Raw genomic sequence first — 27656 nt, 5'->3', positions numbered from 1 at the left:
ACCAAGTACTTTCAAGAGCATTCAAGGTTCTTCAAGGAAGGAACTCTAAGAACCTGAGAGGACATTTAAGGACCTCCTAATACTGCTAAGCACCTTCAAGGAAAAAAATACTTCAGGAAAGAATGAAAGAGACAGAACTCAAACATACAAGTGTCTCTCACGCGCATACAAATAGAAATAAAAATGTTTTAACTACGTATTAATGTTGGTCACTCTAACAGGAAAAATGCTTTAAAGGAAGATTAATCGTACTTCCATTTCACCTGGAGAGAAACTGTTAGAGAAACTTCCAGTCTTCAGCTCTGATTGGATAAGCAACTGCAAGTTGTTATGAAGTACCCCATTATAAATGTGGTGTGCTTCCTTCTTGTAAATTACACAAACATCACAGGCTATAACATGGATCATTCTGCTGCCAGAGGAAACTAGACTAATGGTATAGAAAATGAAGGCCCATTATTGTTACCACCATGTAACACAAACTGTAGTGAATGATGCAGCGCTGTGGAAATGTAGAATAATGTGATTCAGCGTCAGGGTTCAAAGTGCTGAGGTTTTGGACTTACATGTTGTCATATTTACTGAAGCCAACAGTAGGCGAACTAATCAGTGAAATCACTCTCACCTGTTCTAGCACATAGTTAACTGCAGGTAATTACATTAATCGCACAGACATACCAGGTGTTCCTGATTAAACTGCTTGATTAAAGGCAAGAATAAAAACACGACAGATTGCAAGGAAAATTTAGATATTTTTCAGATAAAAAGAAAACAAGTACAGTGATATATCCATGTGTATTTATAAATGTTTGCCTTGGACATGAAATCCTTCACCTTAAAATAAGACTTGAGGCAAGTAACATGAAATTAACGTCAAATAGCTTTACTAAAAAAAACTTGCTCAATGCACATTTTCTGTATGGTCTGAATCTGCTTTGTTCTGTGTGTTTCAATGTACAAAAAATAATATTTCAAAAATAATTCCAAGACCAGAACAGTTGGCTTTGCTAGATAGTACAATGAATATTAAACAGACAAATCCCTTTCAAAACTGACTTACCATATTACAATGCGATACAAACAGACTACTGAGGAGCTCAGACTAAAATCATAATGTGAATCTTACATATTTTCAATAACTGTCATTAAAAAACTGGTTTATAAATGTATCACAGTGACTGAAATTAGCATTTAAACTACTCCATGTGTTTACAGTGTCTGTCCTTCAGCTCTGTAGCCACACAAACAGAAGCTGAACAGAGGCATAGGAAGAGAAATTTAATAGAATGCAGTAAAAAGTGTAAATAAATAACAAAATGTTCATCTAATGGGTTAAAAAACAATTTCCAGCCTTGTAAAATAAAAGCACAGATATTTTAGTAGTTACAGTGTTAATGTGCTGCAGTTTGTAGTACTACAATAGTGCAATATAATAGATACAGTAGTTGTTAATGGGTACAATGAATATAAATCTTCCACAGCCAGGGTGGTGGACACATATAAGACATTTGGAGGCGCTTTTCAACAGAAGTTCAAATACAGTCTGTCTTAAAGTACACAGACAAAATGTATCCAGTTACTGCAGGGTGATAGTAAATGTCACAGTTTGAACATATTTGTGTGGGTGAAGGGGACGGCCGGGCAGAGGGCAGCGCTTCTGTGATAAACATCTGATGTGACGGCAGTGCATTACAGGAGAATTTCACAGTTTAAAAAACACATTTAAACATCCGTTCCTGCCCTTCCCCCCCCCCACCACAGTAATGCTTTCCCCTTAAACTGCAGCTATAGTGTGTCCCTCCTGGTCCTTCCACCTCCTCTCTATAATGAACTCTCATAACGGGAGATGGGCAGATAAATGTGACGACCTGAGGAAGAAGGAATGTCAGTTATTTGGTCTGTTGATAAAAAAAGAAAACTCCCTGGGACTATTTAATAACTAAGTCTGGCATTGACCGGGCATAGTTTAGAAAAAAATCTAAAATTAAATAAGGCCACGACACAAAACAGACAACCTACAGCCTCTTCAAAAGCAAACACTAGAAGAAAAAGTAAAACAGTCACATTCATGAACAAACAACCAAATGATTTGGTTACAAAATGTGTTTGGCAGCTCTAGTCCTGCAAAAACTAAAGTTAAAACCAGCTCAGGCTCAGATAGATTACTTTGGATTGTCAGTGAGGAGACAGCTTTTGAAAACTTGGTTTCAAACGCTGACATGTCAATGACGATGTTTACAGTGCAGATAACCTTCCAGCATAAACAGCGGAGATTTTCTCCTACCGAGGTGTGAGAGTGTTTGTAATGGGGGAGATGGGAAAGAGGTGACAAGTGTGTGTGTGTTTCCATGTGTGTGGTAGGGGGATTATGGCATGGCTGGGTGGCCTGGCTGGGGTGGGGTGGGGTAAAGGAGGATAGTACGTGTGACAGTTGGTGTGCAGTGCAGTGGGGGGAGGGGGAACAGACGGGAAGAGATGGTGCTAATTTCTAAAGCTTGTTGTTCTGTGGTGTTATCCAGTTTTCTGTGCCTCAACAGTCAACTCTGCGGAGACTGGACCTACTGTAGGAGTTCCTGAAGGAGAGACAAGCACAACAATAAAGAATCTTTAACTCCAAGTATCTTAGTTTACTCTCCTGAAAAATGTGTCAGCAATCAGCAGAAGCAACTGAGGGGCAGTGAGTGTAATATTGGATTTTGTAACATATGAATAATTTGTTACTTTGAAATTTACTTGAGGCATAAAATCTGACCCGGGGAGTGAAGGAGCTACAGTGAAAGCTGTGAATAATGTGTTTTTGTGGTGTCCCACTATGAGCTGACATGACTTTGAAATGAGTATCTTCTTCCAAAGAGTAAGAATGAGGTAAAAACCACCTCATTATTTCATTCTCTTCAGTTTCTTTTGAGCAGTTCTCAAAGCAACTGAAATAACTCAAGAAGTTTTTTCCCCCCAACATGCATTTTTATTTTAATTAGTTTGGAAGTTCAAACTTCTTATTTTCCTCAGTACTGAATCGTTGCTGTGGCAGGTGCTGTTGACTGTAGCTGTTTTTGATTATGACCCAGCAGTCCACAGACACTCACGTGCAAACACAGAGCTTATGCCAAAAGCAGATGAAAACAAAAAACATATGGTGATAGTTTCCATAGTCAAACAATCTGGAATACTTCAAGAAGTGCACCTACTTTCTTTTATTAATTAATACAAAAAAAGAAAACGGACAGTTATTAGGTCACTAGGTTTGAGTGCATATCCATTCACGTCTATGACCTGGATTGTAATAAAGTTTGGTTTTATGTCGCCCTTTTGTTGGTTCGATGGGGTTGGAGAAAGCAGCATGAGCTCATTTTGTGTGTCTCAGTGCGTGGGCGTGCTTGTGTGTGTGTTTAATGTCTCAAGTTACCGTTGTGTTTGCGTAGTCTGAGCTGGCAGGGTTCTGTATAGCTGAGGGATCTTGCGGTTGATGAGAGGACCCAGAGCTTCTTTCAGCTTGTTGTAGTTCCTCTCCAGCTCTCTGTGGTACTCCTTCTGATCTGGTCCAATCAGGGCTTTATTCTTCCTCAGGGCATCCTCACACCTGCGAGAGAGAGAGAGAGCAGAGGCGACGCAGGGAGTTGGGATTTGTTTTTATTAGTTACACAGCAGTCTGCGTCTGGGCTGTGGAGTGTGTCATCACCTCTTATTGAAGTCTTTAAAGCAGAGGCGCAGTTTGTTGTGATGGCGAAACAGCTTTGGGTCATTAGGGATGTCGGAAAGAAAGACCTGCGCCACCTCAAGGGGGCCCTGTGAGGGAGAGAACCTGTTACACATCTGCTAAGGAATGTCAGTCACTACTTAAAACACTGACCTAGACTTTCAACCCCATTCTGATGGGATTAATACCCCAGGAGGATGTGAGGGAAGGCAGTTTAGGTGTGCACCCTATGTTTTTTTTTTTTTTTTTATCATTTCTATGTATATAAACAGACACCTGGTTGACAGTGGTGCCCACACAGCCCTGCAGCACCATCTGCAGCATCTTAGAGTCCGCAGGGTCTTGGTTTGTGGCGAAGGCGAGCTCCTGAGTCTTCTTCTGCATGTCCTCAATGGCCACCTCCATGGGGACAAGAATGATCTGAAGAACAAAAGACAACAGCATGAGAGAATGTCGTATCTTCTTCTTTTTATCCATGTCCAACATCGGTGTGGCCACTGAAACAAAAATCCGCCCTGGACAGACACCCACCTCCTCCTTGTGGATAACGTTGATACGTGTCTTGATGTAAGGGAAGGCATGAGATGTTGTCAGAATGGTTTTGCGTTTGTACTGCTCGTGCAGGTCACCGTGGGCTCGGCCGTCCAGAGTGAAGGGAGTGCAGTACATGAAGGTACGCAGGTTGTAGTTCTTGTCAAAGTAGGTGATCCTTTCCTTTAGCTCGTATGTATCAAAGTACGGCTCGACGTAGGTGATCTGGAGGTAGGCCTTCAACAGATACGAACACACATCAGTACAATTATACCTTTTCCAAAATCTGTAGTGGTATGTTATGAGTCAGTTATATACATATCACGTCACCTTGTTGGCATCCAGTTTGGTTTTGTCCACTGGGTTGGAGTCCTTGATGATTTCAACCACCTCATCCCCAAACCTCTCTGAGTAGAACTCCTGAGCATCAAACAGATTCACCTTTAGACACGTGTCTCTCATAAATCACTTTGACACCTTTGTTAGTATAATGAAGAGTTAACGTGCCTCAAGTCTGTGGGAGATCTCGGCTAATTTGGTGATTGACGGCTCCTTGTAGACGAACTCTTGTTCATCCAGGTCTCCAAATCGGCAGCCATAGAAACCGACCCGGAAGTAAGTCCCAAACATTCTCTGAACACTAAAGAAGGGATGAAAAGATGATGATTAAATAATGCAGAGGCTGAGTGAACTAAACTCAGCATGGAGCAGACACACAGCCTATATGTTAATAGGAGAACAGGACAAAAAAGTAGACACGTTTTTATTGTAATAGAGCTGGAAATCTTTTGATTTGTTCTGCTCATGGAGGTTGTGGAAAATGAAAATGTTAAAATGACTGGTTTCGCAATAGAAGAATACCGTTTGTAGGAAAAAGTATATAAAAATATATACTGAAATGTAGTTTGCTGACAGTTTAAGGGTGGCAGAAAGGAACACAGGCTGTTTTGTAACAATGGTACAACTTCATTATGTCAAAGTGTGAAAGCAACTTTTGTAGCACTCACCAGCAACGTCATTTATACAGGAGGGGAGAAGAGAACAGGCAGTGGGGAAGAAAGAAAACAGTGTAAATACCAAAATAAATGGAATCGCCGAATCTTTTTTCCCTTAAATGTAATATACTAACAACATAACAAATGAGCTTGTTACCTCCCATCCTGAACTCTGGAAAAGTTGAGAAAAGAAAAGAAGCAAACAAGGAGGAAATTAGGATAAAGTTCACTTTCTCATCAACACTAACAGCCCAGATTTGATTTTGAGTTCAAGCAGTTAACTCACTTGGTTGTAGACTTTGTTGAAGGCGTCGTGCAGTTTCCCGTGGACAGTAGCCAGCTTTTTGAAGTCTCTGTTGGCTTCATGGATGGGCAGTAGAATCTTGTACACTTCATTTATGGCCTCGTACATGGCTGCCTGGGGTTACAGCACAATGGAGAGCCAGTTCTACACATACCACTTGATCACATAACACTCCCTCAGCCATGTTAATACCGTAACCTTGCGCTGTGTTAACATGCAGTCTGTCACCATGTGGTTGGAGAATGTGAGTCGTACCATGTTAAAAGACGCAGCTGCTTGCTCCAGGAGGCCCACCAGGCCAGACTCGCTGAAGTACTTCCCAGCACAAATCCCCTCCTCCTCTGGAGACAGGACGTCATCAGATACTGCTGACTCCTCCAATACGTTGGATGAAATGTGCTGAGGGAAAAAAACAGAGAAGTGATGATAAACATATTATCTCTATATTTGCTCATTTCAACAATCACCGGCTTGAGTTTGGTACTAGAGTTTTGGAACAACCTATCCCATTCGGCCATTCTGCTGCCCAGACTGTGGAATCAGTCACCAAAGAAACAGCATGCACTTACCTGAAAAGTGACACAACCAATTGGCAGGTAGCGGCAATCCTCCAGCATGTTGAGGTATTCTGCCACCAGTGCGGCGCTGTGGACCAGACAGTGGGCAGCCTCGGCATGGTTCCCTCTCTCAGAGTGTTTTCCCGCCATGTTCTGGAGCCACGTAAGACGCAGGTCTGGTGAGTTCTGGTAGCCCTTAGCAATCCTGAAGTTATAAAGTGAGAGAATATCTTAGGTTTAAGTCATGACACTTTATTATTATATGCCAGTCTCACTGATGGGCCTCCCAGTACCTGTACATTAAGTCAATGAGCATCTCTGGATCCTGCTGATGCTCTTTCATCTTCACAGTGTCAGTAAGAATCATGTGCAGGTTGAACACCAGATCCTGGACCTGCAGTTTTAGAGGTGCAACAAAGCACATTAGTAAAGTCTGGCAGTTCCACATCTCGACATTGTGCAGACAGCGAGAAGGCTGTTGCGTACCTGCTCCGGGAAGGGCGTGTCACGCAGCTCCAAGTCCTCTTCAGCATATGTTAGGATCGTCTTTAGCGACCGACGAAGATGCTCTTCGTTGAAGTTCTGTGATGTTCCCACCAGCGAGGACAGAGACATGGTGACCTGCATCTTCACTCGTGCAAAGTTCTGGCCCAAGGAAGGAAATAGGACAGACTGTGGTTCACGACATGATGAGACAATCCTTTTCATAAACATCCTGTGTGTGTTCTGTAGATCCAGTTTTGTTTTGCGGCATGTCTTTTAGCTATGCAAGAACAACGAAATGCAAAAACATGCCTAAACTTACGTTTCCAATCTCAAAGTTCTGCCTCATGAGCAAGTAAAGAGAGGCAGAGGCATGACTTCTGACAGAGCCGACACTACTGCTGCAGTGACGAAGGAGACGGAGGCACAGGTCTGCACAAAGCTCAGTGTCCTCTTCAAACAGCATCTCTGGGAACTACACACAGAAACACACTCTCTCACTTTGTATACTCATTACAAAAATATATTAAATAAGATTTACTATTTGTTTCTATAAAATTCTATTTTTTTTGCATAAATATAAAACACAAATGTGGGGCCAATGTGTCGGGAGAAAAATTACTAGTGTGCTAGTAATATATCAAGCTGAATTAATAGATTGTTTAAAAAAGGATAATAAACCAATAGGCTTTAATGGAAACACTTGGCACACTAATACAAACTGTACTTGCCTTGAAAACCAGAGCCCTCTGTGTAGTGAAGCAGTGCTGCAGGAAGAGGGCACTCTGGTTGCCTGCCATGCTGTGGAGCAGCACTCTCAGTACCCCGCCTAGAACACTTTCCTTCAGCTCTGACGCCACCACAGTCTGAAAGAGGACAGAGAAAAAATATATTGCAGCAGGGGAATAATGTCACAACAGCTGGCAAAGGCCATTGTATTGAGCGTGGTGGTGTTTTATTCCCCATTGTTTTACCTTGACTACAATCTCCAGTGTGTCTAGCACTATCAGAGATGCCTCAGTAGCTAGGTTTCCATCCACCACAGACTCCTGCTCCACCTCAGCTTTAGTCCTGTAATAGATGTTATTTTACAGTCAGTCTATTAAACAAAAGTGTGTCCATAATCTAGAAATCTATCAAATTTTTCACAGACTATCAGGTAAGAAATTTACTGCTTTGGTTGTTATTGATGTAACAAATATAAAGGACACACTTATCCACTCTGTCTGTGTTTTGTCTCCAGTGAGTGACGTTCTTTCTCCACCTAACGTTCTCTTGGCTGCCATAGGGACTCCTTTCTGGAAGAGTAAACAAATTACAATTTCCATGAGCACAGCCAAACAAACACCTCAAACAAAAACAGCTACTGATGTACGTACGTACACAGACACACACACACTAATGTGCTCTCAAGCAACGCACCCCTACAGCGGCGAACCATCTCCTGGCGAGCCCCAATGGTGCCCAGTATGGCCTCCTCCAGTCGGGCCTTCATGTCCTGAGACTTTTTAAATGTTAAGCTGTTGATCCTCTCCAGAGCCTTCTTCCCCTACAACAACACCCAAACATCAGTTTAGGGACAAATACAACAAATCTCAATTCAATTAAAACCTGCAGTAATCAGCAAAGGAGTTGACAATACAGCAATACAGTACTGATCATCTGTTAATTAAGACAGTAAACCCTCTTGAAAGAAATACTGATATATCTGTAATGATGTGCTGTTGCTCTGGCACATCTGAATATTGTTTTGGATTCCTACTGTGTGTATCAATGATGAAAGGCGCTCATAGTAATAGCAGTGCGTGGTTATTGTACCTTGTATTCAAAGCAGGAGACACAGAGATGCAGCAGATCCAGCAGGCGGTTGATTTGCAACACAGACAAATCAGACACCCAGCGCTCCAGGAGAGCTGCATCTGCATTCTTCAGCACCCACAGGAAACACACCAGCAGAGTCCTGCTGCACTCAGCGGACAGAGAGCTGGACTGCCGCCCAGCCTGACGAAGACAAACATACAAAACTCAGTGCCAGTCTTTAAATGTGCTTCAGTACAAAATGGCTGTTAAAGAGAGCTATAAAGAAAATGGACAGAGAGCCACCTACAGGCTAAGAGGAGCAGTTGTGCTTCAGAATAGAAGAGCAACATGGAAAGAATGCAAATGCTCTTTGAATGAGTGTCTGTGCAGTTAGAGAAAGGCCAGAGTGGTCGTCTGTCAAACTGAGGCAGCAGCCTCCCACACAGACGCCAACCTGTGTCCTGCCAGTCTGTAGGGCCCGGGGGAACAGCCTGATCCCTGCCACTATCACTCACCACTGTGGGTAGTGCAAATGCGTTGGCTTTGGCATGCGGCAGAGGGGAGCCGGCAATCGCCATGGCAACAGACTGACTGATAGTGTTGCTACCGTCTGGGTCAGCGTCATCGGTGTGGGCTGAGGCATGGCGGACCCGCGCAGGCGAGGAGTCTGCAAAGAAATACGAAAAGTCCTTTCAGGTGCAATAATACTGGAAATAAAACCCAAGGATGTTGAAGAGGTGGATAAATATATTAGTGAACTGCATATATGTTTTTCTGACCAGAGAAGTCGTGAAGCTGATGCAGTGTCTCCATGACAATGGGGATGAGGGGCAGGTAGAGCTGAGCAATGTGGGCTCTGACCTGAGGGTCACTGTAGCGGGAGTCTGCATCATGGCTGCAGAGCAGGGAGTGAACAGCACTAATGGCCTTTTTATGAAGGAAGAAAACCCTGTGGGTAAAAAAATATGGTATATCAGTGTGTTTCAGACTGTGCACTTGTATTTTATGCTATAATGTGTTAAAGATTCAATCTCTTGGTGAAATCAGTGCAACCAACAACAACCCACCCTTCTCCATCAGGATCAAGAATGAGAGAGAGCTCGGTAAGCAGCAGACCAGACAGGAAGTGCTGGTGGCGAAAAGGGACGGAGAGCTCAAACATGGTGGCCACACCTTGGTCTTGCACCATACTGGAAAACGCTGAACTCTACAGATAATGAACAGAGGGATAAAAGAATAAGAGGGCAGTAAGAATATATTCTATATATAACAGGGAATTAACGAAGCTGAATTACATTTTCCAGTTACCTGTGAGGTGGTGGAGGATGTCGAGGGGGAGGGGGAGGCTGGAGGGCTGAGAGTTGAGCACGGCAGGTTGAGGATGACATAGTGCTCGTGGCTGCAGACAATACGAGTGAAGTCCATCCTCAGTGCATTCAGAGAGCTGGGGTTCTGCGCAGTGTGGAGCTTGCTGGCAATCTGTTCAGCACACAAGTTTGTTTGAGACAGTAAAAGCTGTTTTAAAATATGAGTGGGAGTGTGTTTGATATTAGAGGAAAACAGGGAGGCAAAACACACCTGTTTGTAGTAGGAGCGCATTAGGTTGAACACAAAGCCCCGGTCCATGAGAGACAGCAGGTCATTCAGGAAGAAGGCCAGACTGTTGTTTAACCTCTCCACAAGCTCCACATCCTGAGAGAGAGGGGGAGATATTCATGTCAGAGAAATAGGTGGATATAATAAGACAAAAAGGAAGAATATGATACTGTACATTAGGTTATTGAAATCACTGAGTCAAGCATTGCATAAGAGACATGGCAACTTTATATTTAACAAACACTTAAAAACCACAATCATCTTTTATTGGTCAACACTCAGCTCATCTGTACCTTGTGGTATCGGTTGGCAATGTCTGCACTGATGGCGCACACATGTGCAGCAATGTCGTCCACAAAGCGGTCTGGGAAACGCTGACGCCTGGCAATGTCTAATTTCGAGGTCAGGAATAAGTGATTGGCCATGCTCTTTGTCTGAAGGAGAGGGTCAATAAGAAAACATTGTCACTTAATGGAAATTTGAATTTTCGTGCTATAATAATGGCCCCACTGTTGAGATTGTGTTGTAAAATTACTGTTCATTTTTTCAAATGCATACTGACCATAAGCTGGAAGAAAAACCAGGCCTGCTGCAGCGCTGCTTCCCTCACTGTGCTGGTGCTGACCACCCACTGTAATGCCAGCTCCTCATGGAGTAGCTATGAATGAACCAACACAGACCAGGTTTTCTCTTACTCGAGGAAACAATTTCAGAAACTAGATGAGCCATTAAGATTAAAATTGTGTATGTTTGCTGTCGCAAGGAGCAAACTGTGAACAGTGATTGTGGTTTGTACAGATAATTGAGCCATTATTTGATAGTTATTCAGACTCTCGATACAAACTGAAATAAAATAAGATTATTGTAAATTAAACATTGATAATAAAAATATATTTATCAGATTAATCACAACCTCTGGCACAGATTAAGTCCTGAAAACCAGACAATAAACTATTCATTGTAAATGTATCAAGAAGCAAATGTTCAACTACTCACACATAGACACAATTGTGAATGTTGATTAGTGTTAATGATATTGAAAGTTGATGACTGTTAGGACATTGAAATGTCTCAGTTTGTTATGGTGACTGCCAGTTTTACAGTTAGTTATAGTAGATGCCAGTTTTACCTTCTTGGTAATCTGCCTTGTCGGAACTGAAAACAAGGCCACGCTGTCCAGAAAGGCAGACATGCGATTGCAGCTGCGGTCGTTTGCCTGACACGGAGTGATGGTGAAGTGAACACACAGAGATGAGGACAAAGTGATGCGAAAATGGATGAATGGAAACGGACGGGTGGCCAGAGAACTCTCTATGAACTCTCATGAGTGCAAGGCTGGTAAGAAATCTGACGAGCCCCAGGCAGAGAGTGCGTCATTCAGACAAAAACGGATATGGTCTGTTAAGCGGCGGTGAGACGATGAATTGTAAAGGACGGACAACGTGTTATTGTGGATGGAAAGGTGCGACAGCATGGACATGGCTAGCAGCGTGACAGGCAGAGAAACGCACACACATATACAACCCCAGAGAACTGAAGGAGGAGTTGACCCATGAGAGCTGATCAGAGATGGTTCAGGATGGAGGTGATGAAGGTGAGGAGGAGGACAAGGAGGAGGAGGAGGAGGAGGAGGGATTTGGCACCTGCTTGAGCTCACAGCTGGAGTTGGGGTTCCGGCGTAGCACAGATCTGGAGCCCCCAGGGGCATAAGCAGAGTTTACCCAGGAGTGGGAGCGGTCAATGCCCTGCCATAAGCCACCGGAGACACACACAAAACACACACACACACACACAAACACACATAGAGCAGCAAGAGGCAAGGGCACAGTGAGTAGAGGGAAGATAATTACCACACAGGAGATTACGTGAAGGAGAAATTTTGGGAGGGAACAAAAATAAGGGAAAAAAGTGAAGCTAAAAACAGAAAATCAGGAGAGGGGAGAACAAAAGAAGGGCTGGAGGTACTATATAAATCACAAGGGACAGCGGCACAAAGCATAATTGCATTTTTGACTGACGGTATCATTAACTGTTGGCACAGAGTTCTCAGTCAACCACAGACTATTGAATCTGCTGTGAAGAGATGAGACAAGGGAGGGCAGCAGTGTCATTACAACAAAATAATAAACTGATATTGGATAAAGAGGTTGGAGACATGGCACAGGGGGTCCCATAAAAACATAGGTTTGTGCTGCTGTTTCTTGTTTATGTACTAGGAAAACAAATTAGTCAAAATCCCCACCACAAACATCATTACTCATTCAACTACAATACCTTTTTAATGCCACAGAGAATAAGATTTTGCAAATTAAACAGATTTCTCACAAAATATAAGAAACTTTTTGAGTATCTAACTGCAGGCAGCATGACCTTCAAAAGGTCTTGGCTTTTCCAGAACTTACATACACACTAACTACAGTCACAGTTGTACAGCTCTAATAAATACCACAGATTTACAAAGACAAGCACAACTCACCTTGCTCCCTATGATCCTTTGCACCTCTTCGTCAGGAGAAACAGGTGTGCTGGCCAGGTCAGGGTTGGAGTTGCTGATACTCTTGGAGCGGGATAGGTGCAGGCTGCTTGGGCGGGCGGTTGCTCTCGATAAGGTGGCGTACTGCATAGGCATCTCGTAGGACTGGGTGCCCGCTCCTTGTGGATATGGAGGGAAAAGAAACGTTAGCAAATCAACAGACGTAAATCAAATGAAAGCTTCTCTTTCTGTTTATCGATACATGTCACACGGTTTCATCTGGTGACTCACCTGTCGGGGGCATTACAGGTTCGGCAGTGGGCAGGTGGAAGCAGTAGTGGATGTAGGATGCCAACAGGTTGTTGCGGCCGTGCTGATCCTGGTTCCCCTCCAGGTTCTTGTGCATCTGGTTGACCAACAACGCCATAGCTTCGAAGGCAGCACGGCCCAGGTTCACTGTAATTTAAGCATGAGAGCAGCATGAGCCGCATATTATTATTATCATGTATGACTGTTTTATGACTGATTTATGTCTGGTATCATTTATCAGCGGTCCCCAACCTTTTTTGCACCATGGAGAGGTTTTAGTTGAAATAGTAAATATAAAATGGATACAAGTTAAAAATAGAAAAAATTATAGAAAATAAGTAGAAAATAAATACATGGCAGTTAATAGTGACTGGGCCCCAAATATCCTATAATCAGGCAACTGTTGTATTTTACCAGATTTTAAAAAATGTATTAATTTGCCCTTTCCGTGCAGCCTGGTAGCGAATATGCCGCGGCATGGTACGGGTCCACGGCCCGGTGGTTGGGGACCACTGACTTAACTGATCAGAATTAACATTTTAGCCTTGTTCCAGGTGCACATCAGATCTTCAGAAGCAGAATTCAGGTATAGCGCTCTTTCAGAACTCACTTACCAATTTGACCCGCAATGACCGGTGGGTAGACGATGAGCTGAATGAGTTTATTGAGCAGCTGGTGCAAAAACCTGACACAGGTGTCCAGCAGAGACCCTCTCAGTGCAGCTATGCTGGCCTTCAGCTCCCCCTCCATGTTTGCCTCGGTTATGATGACGTCCTTCAGGCGGAAGGGGAAGGAGTACTCCTCCAGAACATACACGAGAGTGAAGAACTTATCCAGGTGGGGGTCCTAGAGGTACAAGAACAGTGAATACTAAGCACCAACTGAACTCAGCGAATTTTACTTTGGCAGCACTGTTTTTATATTGCAGAAGACTTTTAGACATTAAGATATGTAGAAAGAATTCTGACTTGTCTTTATCTCTATGCTCCACAGTTTTGTTTTCTTACCACAGAACAACTAAGGGTGTTTACATTCACATTAAATGACACCTATGGATGCTGGCATTAATTATCTTAACTATCAGACCTCTCCCAGTAACTCTAACCTCATTCCGCTGGTGCTCGGTATAGAAAACATATATGTGTACCTGAGTGTGAACCGAGGAAGCTGCCGTCACCTCGACATTGAACACTCCTTTGTGATTATCCACCCACTTCATGCCTGGGAGCTGAACCTGCCACAGAGTGACAACCAACTCACTTAACACTCAGAAAGGAACAGGTGATGGCAGGCAAACTGATATTCACATAATCTCTTTGAAAAACACTCACGTCAGGGGTGAGTACAGAATAGCTAGGCGGGGGCTTTTCCACCGAGACAGGCAGACTGAAGGAGCCGGTGCGTAGTCGGCCATGCTGCATCAGAGGGATCCACTGACGGCAGAAAAGAGAGACACACGATCTTTTACCGGTGGCAAGACAACAGAAGGAGCTTTCAAGCAAAAGTGTGTGTGTGGGTGGATGTGGTAAATATGGGCCAGCTGAAGGAGTGAGCTCACAGTGTAGCCCACAGGGGTCTCCAGAGGAGTGTTCTGTTTGGGCTGGCAGCTGATGTGGTAGAAGGTGAACAGCAGATGGTGGTTATCTGTCAGATTGGCAGGAATCTTCATCTTCATCTCCTCGTAGAACTCAGGAGACCTTCAGCGCAAGAGTTAAACACAATGTTTAGGGGAGACACTATCAAAGAAGAAAAAGTTGGAAAGGCACCAGCAGAGGGTCAACAGGTGACTCAGCCTTACTTGTTATGGTAGATGACAGGGGTGTACGCCTCTTTCATGAACTCAGCACAGCTCGACTTTCCAAAGATGACCTGGTCGAAATGACAGAGTACAAACAAAGCTGTTCCAGGACTAATAGGAGGCACTGTAGACATAATCACACCACTGCATTCAAGAATTTCACAGACAGGATGTTTTCAGCACTTCACTGACTGTTGTTCACTTTGTAAATAAACGTCTCTCTGCTACTATCGGATTTAAGCTGCAAAATCTCCGAAGACTTTTTGGAATCCATGATGTAATTCTTACCTTACTTAAATCTTCTGTGAAACTTGATGAGTCATTTACATAGGCACATTTCAATAAATCTGATCTATTATATTTGGAAATATCACAACAGTTAACCTGAGCCAATGATTTTAAAGCAATACTCTTGCAGTGCAGTATATTTAGCTGGCGTTTCCAATATATAGCATGTAGATACTAAGATGAAAAGAAATGGATCATGTTGGAGAAGTGGTCTAAGGAAGTTCCTGTGAACAGTTTCACATTAGTTCTGCTTTAGCTCATCGCCACTGGAATCTATTGTAACTGAATTTAATGTGACAACAGCCTCATTATTTGTGAAGGAGCAAACTACTACTCCAAAGCTTCTAACTGCGTCTTCCCAGGTCTACGGGGGGGTGAGTGGTTGGTACGCAAAAGGTCCATTTGGGTGGAGTATCACTTGAAGCAAGTACAGTATGCTGTGCATCGACTGGATATTCAAAAAACAAGAATAAATGAGAGTTATGACCAATATTTACTGCAGCTCTCCAAATCCAACCAGACCTGTCAGCTCTGCTGCTCATAACAATCCGCCGCTTTGAAGACATTTGCTTTTCTGAGAAGACGTCATATAGCATTTCACTGCCTCAAGCTCTTCTTTGTGACTAGAATTTCATTTTCCCGCGGTCATGACACTTGATTACCCTTGACTGTGACTCACCGGCAAAGCTTGACTGGGGTCCTCTCCTGCCATGAACTGAACTTTCACAGCAATGTTCCTCACCGAGCCCTGGCGACTGCTGAAGTTCAGAGTTTGTGGGTAAATGTATAGCAGATTCCTGAAAGGCAAAATTATGCAAGGCACGCATTAATGTCTCATTCACAGGGATTTAACCTTGCACTTAATGATTAATTTAGAAAATGTCACTTTTTCTAAAACAGCATCATGTCAATTGCTGCGTCCAGCAGTCATTTTTGGAACAAAGCCATCCTGATATCATGTTCTAAACTGTGGCCATAGTTGGTTTGGGAATGAACAAAAAGGTGAGAGGTGACAAGGACAGAGTGAAAAAAAAAACTGCAAAGTCACAAGGGAGTTTAAGAAACACTGATAGTTAATGTTTCAATCCCGACTTTCAGCTTGTTATGCTGTCAATTTTGTCAGCAATGTTACACATAATTCAGCATCAATCCTTTTGGAAAACTGACAAAAACCAAAGACACTGAGTTTTGTGTGAGCATGTGGGAAAAATGTGACCACAGACTGGGTTTTCTTGGTAAAAGTCACCTCAACTCCTCTCCAAGTCAAACATCAGAGGTAACATTTGTTCATATATTTTGAAACAGCTGATTTTATCCACTTGTCAAGATGCCATGACTCACCACAAAATCATGCAACTCTGAAATAACATTATATAACACTTACTGCACATATTGTGATAACGCTCATTAGAAAGCATATATCTACTGTATCAAAGACAAGAGAGCTACATACATAGTTATGTATGTCACATGTGTTTGTGACCTAAATGATAAATGTCATTTAAGGTTAAACTTCAAGGCAAGGCCACTGAGATCACAGAGAAGACCTGTGATCGAACCACTGCTGAGCTAATGTTTTACCACAGTGTTTGCATGTACACATCCAATATAAGGCACAGTGACCACCCTAAAAACTCATCATCCAGGGGCTATTCTGATGCTAACCTCTGCACAGCTGTGATAGACAAATACTAATTTTACTGCTTTCCTTCCTTGTGAAATTTTGCATCAAACAAACTTTCTCCTGAACTAGCTGAATTGCTGGAAAAGCAATAACAAACAACTGAGTGAAACACATGACAAGACTTCAGTCAGTTCGTAAGCGTCAGGTATTGTGATGATCTGGGGCCTGTGTTTGCTTTGTGTGGCTGGAGCAGTCCATGCAGCTCCGCTCGCCAAGACCAGCAAGATGGAAGAGAAGGCTGCGCCAAAGGAAAAAGTCAATGTGCTCATGTTTGGTGTCATACAGTTCAGCGAATCCCTTAACTATGTTTATGAAACCACTGAGGCAAAGATAGCGAAAATCAGCCAGACTCTGAGGAACCATGAGGGGAGTCTCCAAAAGCTGGGAGAGCAGACTGAGCAGGCTGCTGAGGTGGAGAAACAGATGAAAGAAGTGATACAGTTGCTACAGGTAAGAAAACTCAAAAATATGCAAACAACTGATGTCCCCTTTGATGTTGCATGGTTGTGTTGTTATAAGAGAGATATCCACTGAGAATTAATGCCACAACGTGCAGAAGCAGAGGAACATAGAGGGAGTTTATCAGATTAAACGTCTGTGTTTATCTGGGTATACAGCTCAACAGACATAACAAAGCAGGTCCTTGGTGATTTGAAAAAAAAAACACCTACACCATGTCTCATAAAATCCGAAGTAACTATTCTGTGCTTAAGCACCTCACTCTTCTTCTTTTGACCCAAAGTCATCATATGGTCCTTTAATTTATTTTCCTGATGTATATGGATAAATCAAACTCTTTTATCTGAGATAAGAGAGTGAGAGTGTCATTAGAGAGCTGCATGTTACACTGTGGGGCAGGCAGCTGCCAGCTGCACTGGGATCGTTGGTGGGGGAAGAGGATAATCTGGACAGATGCTCTTTTGACAGGACCAGATGGCAAAGCAACAAGCTCAGACCAAGACGACTAAAGACTGGTTGGCCAGTGTGGAGCAGGAAGAGGTGGAGCTGGAGACAAAAGTGAGAAGGTTGGAGATGTATCTCAACAACTCCTCACCCAGCAGCATCAAAGAGCTGCAGGTAACAGAAAGCTGAAAGCGTCTTTATAGTTACAGCTTAGAGATCGAAGAAAACAACCCTTACCCTAACCTCACTGTCCCATCAGCCTCTCAACATGTACGTTAGGTTAATGCAAAGGCACCAGACAGCTTTACATATTTGAATACCAGTCACTGATTTAACTAATTTTGTTACTCTTTTTTACTGTTATTAGGAGAGAGCAGAGGAGAATTTAACCATCTTGAGAGGTTTATGGTATTTTACCCAGTTTCAAAAGGAGAACATTGATACTCAGAATGAGCAGCTCTCCAAACTGCAGAAGATGGTGAGTCACTTGTTCAAAACATCCATTTGATGTTTTCGTTTCATTAAATTTACCATTTTATTTCCTTCTTGCAGAGTGAAGCTATAAGATAGTTGTTCTAAGATTCAGCACTGAGGTCTCCCAGTCTATACAGCTTTGAATGAGACGGGTCCACCTACATCTCAACTCTGAAACGTCACCGCACTCCCTTCCAACCCTGATATGTATACTACAGATCTACTGTATAGCCAGAAAATATTTTCTGCTAGCACCCTTATGATTATGTCCTTGTTTTTGTGGCTGTCATCTACATTTAGCTACATGTCAGTTATATAATAATGTAATAATCAGTTTGTGTTGAAACTGTTTTAAAGAGGTGTTGATTCAACTTTACTGTTATGTTGTGGGCTGCAGTTTGTGGTTGAATGGTATTGTGTTATATTGACAGGTGTTTATCTTACTTTGTCTACCTGATTTTAACAATTGAAGGTGGGCTAAATAACAGAGACACCTCTCTGTATAATGCAATACAGTTCAACAACACCACAAACTACATCCTCCAAAATGATCACACAGCTGAGTCAACACCAAAAACTGAATAAAAAGTGAACATTATAACTTTTCTGAAGCTAGGATTTACTGCAGGATTGTTGTATTTGACGGCATTAGTTACAGGTGCCTAATGAACTTAGTGTATTTCTTATGTAATGTTTCTTGTCTTGACTTGATGTACTTTGTAAACTTTGTTTTTAAAAAGAGCCATTCAAATAAAGTTATTAAATTATTAGAAGATTTTGTTTCATCAAATAGTACCATGGGTTATTTTTAATATATATTAAAAACTCAAAGATGAAGGCTTGTTTTTGTATTTATATATTTTACAAAACAATAAAAATATCAATAAAAATGTGTTTTAATTTGAAATTCAGAACCTGCTATCCTCGTTCCTTAAGCTAAACTAGAATAACCAAACACAATGAGCCATGCGTGCAGTGACAGGGTGAATGAATATTTGTTCTATAGGTCAACTTACAGGGTGTGTGTATGTGCGTGCGTGCGTGCGTCTTTGACGGGTGAACGCTCACCTGTAGGTGGTGTGTGGAGTGTACACATGGCGAGCAGGGAACTCCTGCACCTCTTTGGTTGGGCGAACACGCAGGTCAGGGTAAGGCTTCACGTGGAGCAGCTCCGGTGACAGACAGTAATGAGGCAGGTCCGGAGCTGGAGAGATATCGATCTTCAACTGGGCTGAAGGACAAAATAAGTGATGGTTACACAACAAGGCACAAGGGATTACAAATCATCCATACACATTTGTACATGAACTCATACCTACAGACACGGTAAATTTCTTGACCTATATGTGGAAGCCGTGCAAGTCGTGCAAGTCGTGCAAGTCGTGCAAGTCGTGCTCACCTGTGACGGGTCTCAGTCTCCGCAGAACAGATGATGGTCTGCGCATATCTGCCAGAAACTTGTAGAGGTCCTCATCACTTAGTCTGTCCCCCTCCTTCATGCACACAAGCAGGAGAGCGGTTTGTATTGGGATTATAAAAGTATAACTACTGCATAAAACGCACAAAATAATGACTTATTGTACTTATGATTGAAGCATTTGAGCACACTTGTTTTTGGGGAAACTGCAGATTACAATCTGCATTTGATTTCATCATTTTATCACACTAAAAGATCAACTCAGATATATTTTTAACTATACAAATATGGGTTTTACTGAAGAAACTAAACTAACATAAATTGTCTGAATTTTATGCTTAATTTATTTTAACTTTATAATGTAAGCTGCTTTCTTATCCGTTCTATTCCTTATTATATTGTATGATAAATCAAGGGGGGCAGCTCAAAACTCAAATCTGGGCTTTATTTCATATCAAGTCAATTGGTCCCAGTTGTTTGCTTGTCTTTTGCCATTACAGCTTCAACAGTAAAATGATGAGTAATTTGGCCATTTTACGTAAAACATCATAGTCCGGACAAGTGTAACAATACAAAAACCAACACGAGATGCAAGTATTACACCTGGACAGACCTGTTTGAAGAAGTTAGTGACAGTGAGCGTTGCAGGTCGGAAAGTGGCAAAGTTACACATGTCGTCCCCAACACTCATCCGCTCAAACCCCTTCTTCTTTCTCTCATTCCATGTCCCATGACTTTTTCGCTCTGGAAGGAAGACAAATCATAAGGTATTAAAGATTGAATGTTAATTCTGCAATACTTTTGTCACTTTCAATAGCTGAATGCTGTGCGTATGTGCCTGTGGGACATTGTCTGATAGTGAGAACATGTTTGGAGTCAGCAGTACCAGAGTCAGAGTCCGGGTCTGACCGATCCAGACCTCCTACACTGCTGACAATGTTGAGAAGGTGAATGGCTGTCCAGGCAAAAGGCATGCGAAACTGACCAAGACGACTGCATGACTGCTCTGCCTGCAGACGCAGCTTTTCCAGCTTCTCCTTGTGCTGAAGTGGGACAAGATGTGATAAAAACAAAATCAAAACATATTGTATTGATCAGCTTAAAATATCTGCAATAGCCAGCAGATCTGAAGGGCAAAAGAGGATAGCAAATATTGCAGCTACCAGACAGAATTGAGAAATGCTTGTGACCAGACCGTAAAAGGGTCCCATATCGTGCTGGCTGCCAGCCCTGAGCATTGCAACAGTTTAAAACACATTTTGGCTCCATTACCTTAGAGGAATCTGACTCTTTCATGACCATGTAGGGTTCACAGCATTCTCCAATGTCTCCTTGTTGAAGGACTTTCTCAAGCTAAAATGAACAGAACATGCACATGATTGCCAACACATTAAAGCACATTATTTATTATGCAATACCTAGATATTGTGTATGCAAATTAGATGTAATTATATGTAGCACTTAAAATGCTGATTAAAGGGGAAAGTGAATGTCTGAATTAACCAATAAGAAATAATTCCCATTAAGTCAGTGAAAAAGAGTAAAACAGGGGTTTCACAGTACCTTAATGACTAAGAAGATATCGGCGGAAGGGTATGTGATGGAGAAAATGGCAGACCGGGCCAGTGTAGATATGGCTATGTGAGGTGTGTGGGGTTTTAGCAGCCCTTTCATCTGATCCGAGTTCAGGTCAAAGTAAAAATTCTCAGAGATCTGTTGGAAGGAAGATTGAGATAAGCGGGAAGCAGGAGAGGGAGGGGAAGGAAAGATGATAATGGAAATGCACGTCAAGGGATTTTAATTCAGTTATGACTCAGTGATCTAAACCGCAAGACCACTTAGACCTTTTTGAGACAAGGGAAATTCAATTAGTCGAGCATGAGCTCAGCATTACGTAAGTGGTTTTACAGAGTGAAAGCCATTGGAAGATTACTCATTGTACCAAATAAAAAATCTGATCTATTGTAACAAAAATATATAATAAAATACCTTCTTCTTTTCCTTGACATCATAGAGGGCAAGTGTTCCAAATATTGGCTCAATTTCTATTTCAAATCTGAGGAAATACAAAATATACAGTGGTTCTCAAATATGGAAAATATCAGGGGAAGTTTTAATAATGAATCAGAGCATGAAGACATAAAAGTTATATTCCAAATGTTACCCACTTCAGAGACAGACACTTGACCATGATCCTCTGGCCACAATGTTCTTTGGGCACTTCAGGAACAGAGCATCTCTCTACGGCTTCATCCTGCCACACAGACAACAAGGCCATGTACAACACGCACACACACACACGCGCACACGCGCGCACGCACACACACACACACACACACACACACACACACACACACACACACACACACACACACACACACACACACACACACACACAAGCATAACATTTACACAGATGTCATGGCAACGTAGCAGCGGAGAAAGCGGCGGTGTGTACACAGATATAAAGAAAGAAGGATGGAGCGAGAAAAGGAGAACGCAGAGGAAAGAAAAGCAAACAGTTCCATACAAGAGGCTGGGTTTTCACACATCAAGCACATTCACTTTATGGGAACATTGGGAAACCAATGGCAGCTGCATGTACTTACATTTCCACCAGAGTGCTCTGCTGGTTGCAGTGTTAAAGCAGTGATCTATGATATTAAGTTCCCATCAATCTGTGCAGCTACTACTGAAAACTATTTTGCTGCAAACAGAAACTAACAAGTTGTTCTTTAACTTCTTTCAAACTAACCATTTTTGCTTCTAAATGCATCACTGCCAGTGGGAGAAGATTTCCCTTATAAAAACAAACTTAGTCTCTTGGTGACTGTTGCTAAAAGTTCCCATAGCAGGATTTCTCTCAGGGATAATGATTCGTGGAAATGGCAAGTGTTCATTATCAGTGCAGTCAGTTACTGGATTATGCTTTAGACAATTACCTCACTTGTTAAATATGTGGCCTTTGCTGTGTGATGTCGGGCCACAGCTAATTTTCCCATGAGCATAATAAGCCTGTTTTTCATAAAAATGTAATGAATTCTATTGATTTTGGCCTGAGCCAAAAACACTGCCCTGCATTAACTGGGTAAAGCTTAAGAAACTGTATTTAATACAAACTAATAATCAAGAATCATGATACTTATACTAATTTATATTATAAACTCACAGGTTTATTACTATTAACGTAGCCTGTTCCACACCAGAGGAGGATAAGTCTTGTTTAACACAAACCTCATCAGGGGGAGGGTACAGGCCCAGCAGGTCACTGTGGCGCCCCTGCAGGCGTGCCTCCGTATTGCGGCAGTCCATGTCCTCGGCAGCTGTACGTTCCAGCACGGACGGCAGGAGAGCGTCTGGGGAGGAGTTCTTCAGGTCGAAGATGCTGGAGGCCCAGCTGCCCCGAGGGGTCTCATCAAGGCTAACTGACCGCCGCTTTGCGTCATCCTGAAACACATAAGAGTGAGACAGAGGGGTGAGATCATGTTTTTTTTCTCCCTCCAAGCAAAGATGTTTTTGAAAGATGAGGAGAACAAAACGCTATAGATCCCATTACCTTATTACCATTACCTATTTAATATGATTCATATGGATAATGTGCTGTGCATAATGGACAAGGTATATCCATTATCTATTACTCATTCCCCACCTGATCACCTCACTGAGCAGAATATACTCATAATATACCACATAACTCATAGGTGCCTCATTGGCTATTCTCTCCATCTCTTTGTCCAGGTAGTAAATGGTAGGGGTTTCAGGAGCATGATAAAGCTCTTAAGCTTTTACTCCTGGCAACACTGTATGTACAACAAACCATTAAAATTTTTTTAATGAACCTAAACTGATTGGCCTTTCAATGTTCAAGATAAAGAGTCCTTTGAATACGGGCATCAGCTACCTGGTCATCCTGACGCTCGGCGGCGGCAGCGGCGTCCAGTTCAAAGGTCTGTTTGACCAGGCCTCGCTGCCTCTCCCTCTGTCGCTCAGAGTTCTGAGGGGTGTATGTGGTGCTGTAGCGCTGATACCTACAAGAAAAGAAGTAAAAAGTTGTCTCTGTAATAATGTAACTGTCAATCACCTGAAGCGTGAGCAGGGAAAAGTGGTGCACATTATTAAACAATAGATGAAAAACTGGGTTAATTCAACTGGTACCACGGCTGACATCGCTTACTTTCTCTGAATGACAAGCCAGTCGTCTGTGTAGACTGCCAAGGCATCTCTCACTCTGGGATCCAATGAGCTACATAGAAAAACACATTAATAATTGAGCAAAACATGCTTTTAATATTTATGTTCACTCAGTGTCAGAGAGGAAGGCTTTGTTCCTATCTGTAGGGATGTTTGTCCTCCATTACAGTAATATTAGTCTTCTGTGTGTGTGGCAGTGCAAAAAGCACAGAGGGATGTGTGTGTTACAGTATGAGGGTTGTGTTGGCCATTAGCAGCTGGACTTACTCCTCCTCCTCTGGTAGTGGGGGATCCAGTGTAGTGCACTCTTTGTCCAGCTGGAGGAGCTCCAGGTCATCCTGGGGGAACTCCATTAGCTGTCTGAGTGGGCCAGGCTCCACGGCTGGAGCGTGACTGCTCACATACTCCTCAAAGTCCACAGGCTCAACCACCTCTGTCAGGGGCAACTGTCAATCAACATTAAAATATTATGTACCAATAACTATGACATGGCCATAATGACAGATCCTAACTTGATGAGCAGGACAGGAGACATGAGGCTATTAGGACAGACAGATATGGAATTTCTGATTTATATATGATGTAAAACACAGAAAATGGATGAATATAGAAAGGACAGGTGTTCATGTGAAAACAATATTTGTCTATTTATCACACATCATCATGAATACATATCTGTTTCACAGAAAATATTTTGCATGTGTGAAGTAATTTTATTATGGGCATTTCTCACTAAACTCAAGGACTCAGAAACTTTTACCAGCTGTCACAAACCTGCACTCTGAAGATGTACACGCTCACAAGACACTGAAGATTAATGTTGTGTTTAAATGGTGTGTTGATAACATTTCGTTTTCAGTTTTCAGTTTTTTGCGATAAACTTACCTTCCTTTGTTTGGGTTACAGCCAAACCAGAATCTGCCACAGCCACTAATGCGAGCAGTCACATACTGTACATGAAACCAAATGACCTCACCAGTAGTAACATAAAACCTAAGTTAGCTTGTCTCCTTTGCCCGTATGAGGAACTCCTACAGTACAATGAGTAAACAGACTCTCTTCCACAACTTATGTCTGGTTTCTCAGGGGTTTCTAGTTCACAGCAGAGTCCACAAAGATGTCATAAAATTTCTGTTGGACTAATTAAGAACTCGGCTGTCATCATTGTAATGACACAGACATTTTCCAAAACATAGCACCTTATATAATGACCCCTTATCCTATTTTGGGTGAGCATTCTAACAGCAACCTATAGCCTGGCTGTCAAACAACACAGGTGAGTGGGAGCAGGTATATCATGTTTCAAAACCACCTGCCTTCGTGCCACCTGTCAACACTAATTAAAACTACACGCACCTACTTTACTTGTATCTAAACTTAAACCGATCTCAGAAATTTACACCCACCAACTTCTGACCTCGCTAATTGGGGCTCCAAACCTACTGGCTTGAAACTCCGGCAAGTTAAACACAGGGTGACTCACAGGTTGGTATGCACCGCCTCGCTTCTTTGACAGCTGAGGAGAGCCATACTCTCTGGACACTTGTTTTCTGACCTCGGCAGCAACCGTTCTAAGCAAGAGAAAGATATAAAAGATTTGTCAGACAATCAAAGAGAGAACAAAAGCACAAATTAGCAAGACATGACAACACTGTGAAAACTAGCTGCTAAAACATGGTAAGATGACGGATGTTTAAGATAAATAAAAGATAAAGCGAGACTGATTTGATGTGTGGATTCATTCATTTGAAATCATGCCAGTGTTTGCATCTTCCACTTAAATACAAATCCCAGAACTACAATCACTTCGAAAAACATACAAGAGAAATGTGCATAAGCAAAACCCTTTTAAGTTATCCACACAGTCTCTCTCATACTCATTTAATTTTGTCAGATTGCAAAAGCATCTGCACTGGTATGGCTCAACCTCTGCGTTTCAGAGAGATGCCTATACGATCTACAACCCCCCCCCCCCCCCCCCCCCGTTACAGTTCTCAGCTTCTGGTGCTGGTAGTGATGCTGAAGGCCAGCAGCTGTTCTGAATAGGGACTTGAGCGGATCCCACAGAGAGGTGGCGAGCTGGCTCCAGTCCATGGCCTTTATGAACTAACGGCAAATGGGAAGCTTAAAGAGAGACAATGCAGGAAAAAAAAAACAATCCTCTCACAGAAACAGCAAGCAGCTGCTCCTCTAGAACCACACACTGTCTGTTTCTCTCATATACACAGCTGCAGAAGCTTTAACATTTCCCAAACAATTGTCCTCATGATTACAGAGCTAAGATCCATGCATTCCATCAACACATGAGGACTGTGGCACAAAGAAGACCTATGCCCCCTTCTCCCCATTTCTAAGATATAGTTACACTTTTTAAATTCCTGATGATACCTTCTTTGAAAGTAGCCTGTTCTGCATGTTTAGACTTTGTGAGCCAATACTATATCCTTCAACAATGTGGAAATAGTTTCTGCAGCTCTATACACCTTCATTTCAAACAGGAAAAAGGAAAGCTATCGACTGCAATAACTAGAACACCCCTTCCCACCCCTTCCTGCATCCGGCACTAAACAATGGTCTGGGTCCCACTAAGGAGAGGAAAGACAGGACTTGGGGAATGCAGCAGGAGACTCTTATATGTTATTGGTGACAAACAGGCATATAAATAAAGTGATGAAGAAACTAGTCCACCCTGGGATGGGGCCTAGTCCAAAGTTTCTAAAAACCACAATCCAGGGATGCTTCAAGCAAAGCTTTCACTGAGGGTGAAGAATATCCACTTGTAGTAGGTCAATGATAAGAATCTGTGCTTCTGTTTGTTTTTTCTCACAGGCTTCTGGATATGCAAGGCTAAGCTGTTTCTTGACAATCAAATGAAGTGTGAAGATGAGGGTGATTTGGAAAATAACACAACCCTGGACAAAATTGAGGTTTGGAAGAGCCACATTTGTAAAGAAAAATGAAATCTATTGCAGCAAACGACTGTTGTTACAGCCTGTTGTTCAAAGAGCCATTTGAAGAATAGATTTCCAGTCCATGCAGTATTACAGTTTCTTACGGAGAGGGAGAACCAGTTTACAACATGTGGAAACAGGTCAATGCATTAATGTTGCGAGGCGTTCACACGACACAATAACAACACATCCTGGTGTCACTTAGTGCCATCTTGATATGTATACATCATTTTCCTCGGCATTTCTAGGTTTTAATACTCCCTAATGACACAATCATTCATTAGTCAATCAATCACTCGATTAGCCTTCCGCTTCACTGTGTTATCCTTAAGTAGCTCAATCATTGTTGGTGACAATGCTCTCTTACGATTTTACCATCACGTACACACACACAGGCTATTGAACTCTTCAAAGAGTAAGAGACCACCTATGAGAGCGCAAACCGCTTCAGTAAACTTTTGTTTCATTCCAGCACGGTACAGCTGTGTTTATATTAACCAGTTTATGGCTAGTGATACCTTAGAAACCCTAGCATACTGGCTATATGTACCGTGTGTCCAGCAGGTCACTCTCACACGCAACTGCGAGCTGTTAAACAATAACTTCTGTTACAGGCTCACCGGTTGATTTTATGAGCAAACGCCCTCCTTTCGCTGGCTGTAGATGTCATTTTTTCGTCCCCATGTAAAGAAACTCTTCGAAGTCAAACTGAAAGCACTCTCCCTCCTCCTGTGCTTTGGCTCTGTCCCGTCTTGTGTGTGTGTGTGGGGATGCGGACACTAAGACCGCTTCCTTCTCCACGCTGGGACCGGGCAGAGATCCCTCCTTGTTCCTCCTAGCGGCTGGGAGCTGAACCCTGGCCATGTGTGTCAAGTGTAGCGTGAGGCACTTACTACATCCGGTGAAACTTCAAAAATAAAACCGTATTTTATTTATTTTCAAAATCTCTATTAAGTTATGCGTACCGATACAATACCAGTTTCACTTCGTCTAATTCACAGTGTCATTTTATAGATGTGTAGTCATTTCACACGAGGATAATGACGCTTTCCGAATTTAAAACGCCATAGAAACCACCACTTTACTTCCGGTCTTACTGTTTGTCTCCAGTAGTTTGTCCAGCTTGTCCTAGGTGGCTATATCCACCATCTGTTCATGCAGAAATCTCACCTGACCGGTTTAGAGCAACCTGAAAATGGCGCATA

The 27656-nt window shown here is 42.4% G+C and overlaps 2 protein-coding genes across 7 annotated transcripts; one reads left to right on the top strand and one right to left on the bottom strand.

Annotated features, from left to right (window-relative positions):
- Window positions 1-732: 732 nt before the first annotated feature.
- Window positions 733-27252, bottom strand: LOC130184978 (dedicator of cytokinesis protein 7-like). Of its 6 annotated transcripts, XM_056401128.1 has the most exons (50): window positions 27072-27244; window positions 24984-25071; window positions 23768-23946; window positions 23484-23552; window positions 23211-23337; window positions 22544-22756; window positions 21478-21563; window positions 21299-21365; window positions 20873-21022; window positions 20582-20662; window positions 20196-20352; window positions 19923-20053; window positions 19292-19385; window positions 18961-19123; window positions 15511-15628; window positions 14544-14614; window positions 14304-14442; window positions 14077-14178; window positions 13893-13979; window positions 13360-13591; window positions 12728-12892; window positions 12440-12615; window positions 11607-11708; window positions 11093-11179; window positions 10526-10621; window positions 10257-10397; window positions 9946-10059; window positions 9676-9846; window positions 9435-9574; window positions 9147-9316; window positions 8883-9034; window positions 8386-8568; window positions 7990-8116; window positions 7781-7865; window positions 7542-7638; window positions 7299-7433; window positions 6890-7042; window positions 6571-6729; window positions 6378-6478; window positions 6097-6289; window positions 5783-5926; window positions 5510-5641; window positions 5381-5395; window positions 4736-4861; window positions 4559-4648; window positions 4229-4465; window positions 3974-4117; window positions 3680-3786; window positions 3407-3580; window positions 733-2573 (listed from the first exon to the last, which is right to left on the bottom strand). In XM_056401128.1, the coding sequence occupies exons 1-50, from the start codon at window positions 27119-27121 to the stop codon at window positions 2531-2533; spliced, it is 6363 nt and encodes a 2120-aa protein (XP_056257103.1). In that variant the 5' UTR covers window positions 27122-27244; the 3' UTR covers window positions 733-2530. The 6 variants fall into 6 exon arrangements, 5 of the variants coding, with proteins under 5 accessions (XP_056257103.1, XP_056257099.1, XP_056257100.1 ...); XM_056401124.1 differs by lacking the exon at window positions 11093-11179 and having other exon boundaries at window positions 27072-27243; XM_056401125.1 differs by lacking the exon at window positions 11607-11708 and having other exon boundaries at window positions 27072-27243.
- Window positions 16475-18665, top strand: angptl8 (angiopoietin like 8). The gene is made up of 4 exons (XM_056401130.1): window positions 16475-16965; window positions 17443-17592; window positions 17786-17896; window positions 17971-18665. The coding sequence occupies exons 1-4, from the start codon at window positions 16669-16671 to the stop codon at window positions 17986-17988; spliced, it is 576 nt and encodes a 191-aa protein (XP_056257105.1). The 5' UTR covers window positions 16475-16668; the 3' UTR covers window positions 17989-18665.
- Window positions 27253-27656: the final 404 nt, after the last annotated feature.

The sequence above is a fragment of the Seriola aureovittata genome, chromosome 17, assembly GCF_021018895.1.
Source record: "Seriola aureovittata isolate HTS-2021-v1 ecotype China chromosome 17, ASM2101889v1, whole genome shotgun sequence".
In the NCBI taxonomy this organism is placed as follows: domain Eukaryota; kingdom Metazoa; phylum Chordata; class Actinopteri; order Carangiformes; family Carangidae; genus Seriola; species Seriola aureovittata.
This window is presented reverse-complemented; position numbering and strand designations above follow the sequence as displayed.

Excerpts from the sequence above, each read along its gene's own strand:
- angptl8 (XM_056401130.1), top strand. The coding sequence starts at position 16,669 with ATGATCTGGGGCCTGTGTTTGCTTTGTGTGGCTGGAGCAGTCCATGCA. Across the intron at positions 16,966-17,442 it reads AAGTGATACAGTTGCTACAG|GACCAGATGGCAAAGCAACA; the intron begins GTAAGAAAACTC and ends CTCTTTTGACAG. Across the intron at positions 17,593-17,785 it reads GCAGCATCAAAGAGCTGCAG|GAGAGAGCAGAGGAGAATTT; the intron begins GTAACAGAAAGC and ends TACTGTTATTAG.
- LOC130184978 (XM_056401128.1), bottom strand. The coding sequence starts at position 27,121 with ATGACATCTACAGCCAGCGAAAGGAGGGCGTTTGCTCATAAAATCAAC. Across the intron at positions 11,709-12,439 it reads AAAGGATCATAGGGAGCAAG|GGCATTGACCGCTCCCACTC; the intron begins GTGAGTTGTGCT and ends GGCTTATGGCAG. Across the intron at positions 8,569-8,882 it reads CATTTGCACTACCCACAGTG|GCTGGGCGGCAGTCCAGCTC; the intron begins GTGAGTGATAGT and ends TGTCTTCGTCAG.